This window comes from Hevea brasiliensis, chromosome 8 (genome assembly GCF_030052815.1).
Source record: "Hevea brasiliensis isolate MT/VB/25A 57/8 chromosome 8, ASM3005281v1, whole genome shotgun sequence".
Taxonomy (NCBI): Eukaryota; Viridiplantae; Streptophyta; class Magnoliopsida; order Malpighiales; family Euphorbiaceae; genus Hevea; species Hevea brasiliensis.
The window spans coordinates 3823998-3828137 of NC_079500.1; the positions used below are offsets into that span (position 1 = coordinate 3823998).

Sequence of the window (4140 nt, forward strand, 5' to 3'; positions counted from 1 at the left end):
CTTGTTTTTTATATATATTATAGGACTTAATGATAAAAAAAAATCTCAATCTTGATGCATGTTTTAAAGCTTTTCAAACCTTTTAATTTTAGTTAATTTACCAAAAAAAATGCGATCATGAATCGTAGCTAATTTTATTTAATTTACCAATAAAAATGTTAATTTTAAGAACGTTTCGTGTAAAAGGTTTTTTTTTTTTTTTTTTTTTTTTGGCCTTTTTAAAAGAAAAAGTGGGCAATCTCCCCGGAATTCTTTTTAAAGGAAAATCTCTATGGAATCTTACTTTGGCTTTAACGCCATGAGAATAGTGCGAGATGACGATCATGCATGCAATTGATCTCGTTACCAACCTCATGAACTCTATATAAAGAGGGCATTGCCACGAAGTGAAAACCACACAAACACTTGAAATCATAATACCATCATTATGGCTATGGCTCACTCTCTTCAGCTGCTAGGGATGCTCGTCCTTCTCATAAGCTTCTTGGCTCTTACTAAGCCAGCAATGGCAGATTATGATGGCATCCCAGCAGATTTCAACCGTAGTTATTTTCCTGATGATTTCATTTTTGGGACAGCCACTTCTGCTTACCAGGTATAAAACCTTTATTCATTGGTGAACTGTGATTGTATCGGTATGAGCTTTCCCAACATATGTTTCTAAGACTCAATCTCAGTCTCTTTTAATTTTATTCTCTAACTAAAATGATGAAGCTAGATAAACAACTAATGCAACAAGTATATTAATTCTGAGTGTTCCTTTATGGTATGCAGATCGAAGGTGCAGCAAACATATTGGGCAGAGGACCTAGTGTCTGGGACACATTTACTCATGAGTCTCCAAGTATCTTTTTTGTTTGTGTTTTGAGATTAATTATATTTATATGCAATATGTTAATTATTTCTGTGTAATCTTGTAGAGAGGATAAAGGATCAAAGCAATGGAGACGTTGCAGTTGATTTCTATAATCGTTTCGAAGTATAATAGTTTTAATTTTTCTTTTCTTTTTCTTTTCCCTTCAAAATCATTTTTTTTTATTTTCAACCATGGAATTGAACAAGATTTGTGAAATTGATGTTGCAGGAAGATATAAAAAATGTCAAGGATATGGGTTTTGATGCTTTTAGATTCTCCATTTCATGGTCCAGAGTTATACCTAGTAAGTGCTTTATGGAAGTTTTAAACCTTTCAACACGTGTTGCCATCATATGAATTTTGCTACATAATATATTTATAATTTTCTACCATTTCTCTCTTTTTTTTTATTTTTCTTCGAATTTGAATATTTAGGTGGAAGGAGACATGAAGGAGTGAACGAGGAAGGGATTGAATTCTACAACACTGTTATCAATGAAACTATAAAGCAAGGTGATAATTATCACCTTTTTCTTTGAAACGATTGAAAATAATGAATAGAAATTTAGGCTTGAGGCCTTTAGTTATAAAGTTGCGCTAAAATTTTAATTTATTGTGTTGTAAAATTCAGGCCTCAGGCCTTTTGTTACTATTTTTCATTGGGACACTCCTCAAGCCCTAGAAGATAAGTATGGTGGCTTTTTAAGTCGTGATATCGTGTAAGTACATAACTTTATATTACAGTTCTAAAATATTAAAGCTTTGAATTTTCATATCAATTTTATTTAACAATAATATTCTCATCTAAGTTAATAATATTAAAATTTAATTAAACAATTATATAAAATATTATAGGAAAGATTTTCGTGAATATGCGGATCTTCTTTTCGAAAGATTTGGTGACCGAGTGAAGCATTGGATGACTTTTAATGAACCATGGGCTCTTAGTGGATTTGCCTATGATTATGGAGTTTTTGCTCCTGGTCGATGCTCATCTTGGGTGAATCGTCGATGTCGTGCTGGAAACTCAGCTACTGAACCTTACATAGTTGCCCACCATTTGCTCCTTTCTCATGCTGCAGTTGTACAAATATACAGGGAAAATTACCAGGTATATATATATATATATATATATATATATATATATATATATATATATATATATATATATAATGAATGTCTTTGTTTCTTTCTCTAATAAACATGTGTGTAGATTTGAGCTTATTATTTTATTGACTGTGTAGACAACTCAAAATGGCAAGATCGGAATAACACTCTTTACGTTCTGGTTTGAACCTCTCTCCAATAGAACAATTGATATAGAAGCATCAAGAACAGCTCTTGATTTCATGTTTGGATTGTGAGTCTTTCTTTCAAATTAAGCTATCAATTAAGCCTTTATTATGTACACAAATATTTAGTTACTAAAGATATTTATTTTATATTTTCTAGGTGGATGGATCCTCTCACCTATGGTCGATATCCAAGGACTGTGCGTGATTTAATTGGAGATAGATTGCTTAAATTTACTGATGAAGAAACTCAAATGCTTAGAGGATCATATGATTTTGTTGGAATACAATACTATACTTCATATTTTGCAAAGCCAAATGCTGCAATTGATCCAAATCATAGGAGATACAAAACTGATAGTCAAATCACTGAAACTCGTAAGTTGATATGAAAACATAACACAATGAAGATTAAAATAGAATAAGTTTGTATATAGAAAGTCCAAATAAAATTCTAGATCTACATATTTGTTGATAACTTTTAATTTTTTTCGAAAAAATTAATTTATATATTTTTTTTCATTGTGCAGCTTATGATTATGATGGCAATCTTATTGGTCCACAGGTAAGGATGAAAAAAATTGATAAGAATTGAACAAAGATAAATCATTATATATTTATGGATAGTATGAATAATATAAAAATTAAATTTTGCAGGCTTACTCACCTTGGTTTTATATTTTCCCACAAGGGATTCGGCATCTATTAAACTACACCAAAGATACATACAACAATCCAGTAATTTACATTACTGAGAATGGTAGTTGTTCATTACCTTTTCCATGAAGGAATATTGACTAGCTTATTACAATATACTTTGGCCTGATTCTTAAGTTTTTTATACAATAATTTAGGAGTTGACAATCTCAATAATGAAACCGAACCTATTGATGAAGCACTTCAAGATGAATTTAGAGTAAACTATTATCGAAAGCATATGTGGAATGCATTGGGATCCCTCAAGTGAGTCTAAGCACCAAAATACTAATATAGTGTTTTCTTTTTTAATATAATTCTTAATTTTCCTGATGATTATTGGTTTTGGCAGGGAATACAATGTCAATATCAAAGGTTACTTTGCATGGTCATACTTAGACAACTTCGAATGGAATATTGGTTACACATCAAGATTTGGTTTGTTCTATGTAGACTATAAGAAAAACCTGACAAGGATCCCCAAAAGCTCTGCTTTTTGGTTCGCGGCATTCCTGAATCCAGACAGTTCAAAGAAGATCACCCAGACTACTTCAAGGAATTCAAGGAAGGTTGGCAAATTCTACATAATGTAGCTTGTGTTGTGCCTTGTGAGAATGCCATATATATGTATCTGTGTCACTTAGGTGTGTTTTGTAATTAAATAATCACTGGGCTATATTGCTGATCATCAGCTCCAGTGACCTAGCTTGTATTATAATAAATTTCCTTGTGATGCTGCTGTGTCCCTTATACGGGAATTCCAAGCAAGCCTTTGCTGTATTGCTATTGAACTATCTGTGAATAATAGATATTATTATCCTTTTGTGTTGTGTTCTAAGCCAATATTATCATTCACTAAAATTAATCTTCGAAATATTAAGTTGTATTTTTATTTTTTTTTTAGAAAAATTAAGTTGTGTAATTATTAAATCATTGATTACTTTGCAATTTATCACTAAAAGTTGCTAATCACTTTAATTATCCTTTTAATTTTTCTCAATCACATGAGTTTGGACGTCATTAGCAATCACTTTATCCTTTTAATTTTTCTCCATCACTTTATGCTTTTAATTTTTGTCTTAATGATTAAACAGACCAAAACTTTACTACTATATTACTACATTTTTTAAAATAATATATTGAATTGAATATTAATTTTTTAAAAAATAATATTATATAATATTAATATATTATTATTGAAATAAGAGGTTTTCGACAAGATATATTAATAGCTGAAATAAATGGATCTCAATATTCGTTCCCTTCCTCTCCATCTTCATAAGTATGATCAGCGTT

At 30.5% G+C, this 4140-nt stretch overlaps 1 protein-coding gene across 1 annotated transcript; it reads left to right on the forward strand.

Annotated features, from left to right (window-relative positions):
- Positions 1-386: 386 nt before the first annotated feature.
- Positions 387-3667, forward strand: LOC110654558 (beta-glucosidase 13). Its single transcript, XM_021810586.2, has 13 exons — positions 387-595; positions 775-844; positions 921-979; positions 1085-1160; positions 1292-1369; positions 1488-1575; positions 1712-1967; positions 2101-2216; positions 2309-2526; positions 2679-2713; positions 2806-2908; positions 3003-3111; positions 3197-3667. Exons 1-13 carry the CDS (start codon positions 428-430, stop codon positions 3435-3437), a joined length of 1617 nt encoding a protein of 538 aa, XP_021666278.2. The 5' UTR covers positions 387-427; the 3' UTR covers positions 3438-3667.
- The last annotated feature ends 473 nt before the right edge of the window (positions 3668-4140 follow it).

Bases quoted from the DNA above. Each gene is read 5' to 3' on its own strand.
- LOC110654558 (XM_021810586.2), top strand. From the start codon at position 428: ATGGCTATGGCTCACTCTCTTCAGCTGCTAGGGATGCTCGTCCTTCTC. The intron at 1,161-1,291 runs GTAAGTGCTTTA...TTGAATATTTAG, and splicing joins ATGGTCCAGAGTTATACCTA to GTGGAAGGAGACATGAAGGA. The intron at 1,968-2,100 runs GTATATATATAT...TTGACTGTGTAG, and splicing joins TATACAGGGAAAATTACCAG to ACAACTCAAAATGGCAAGAT.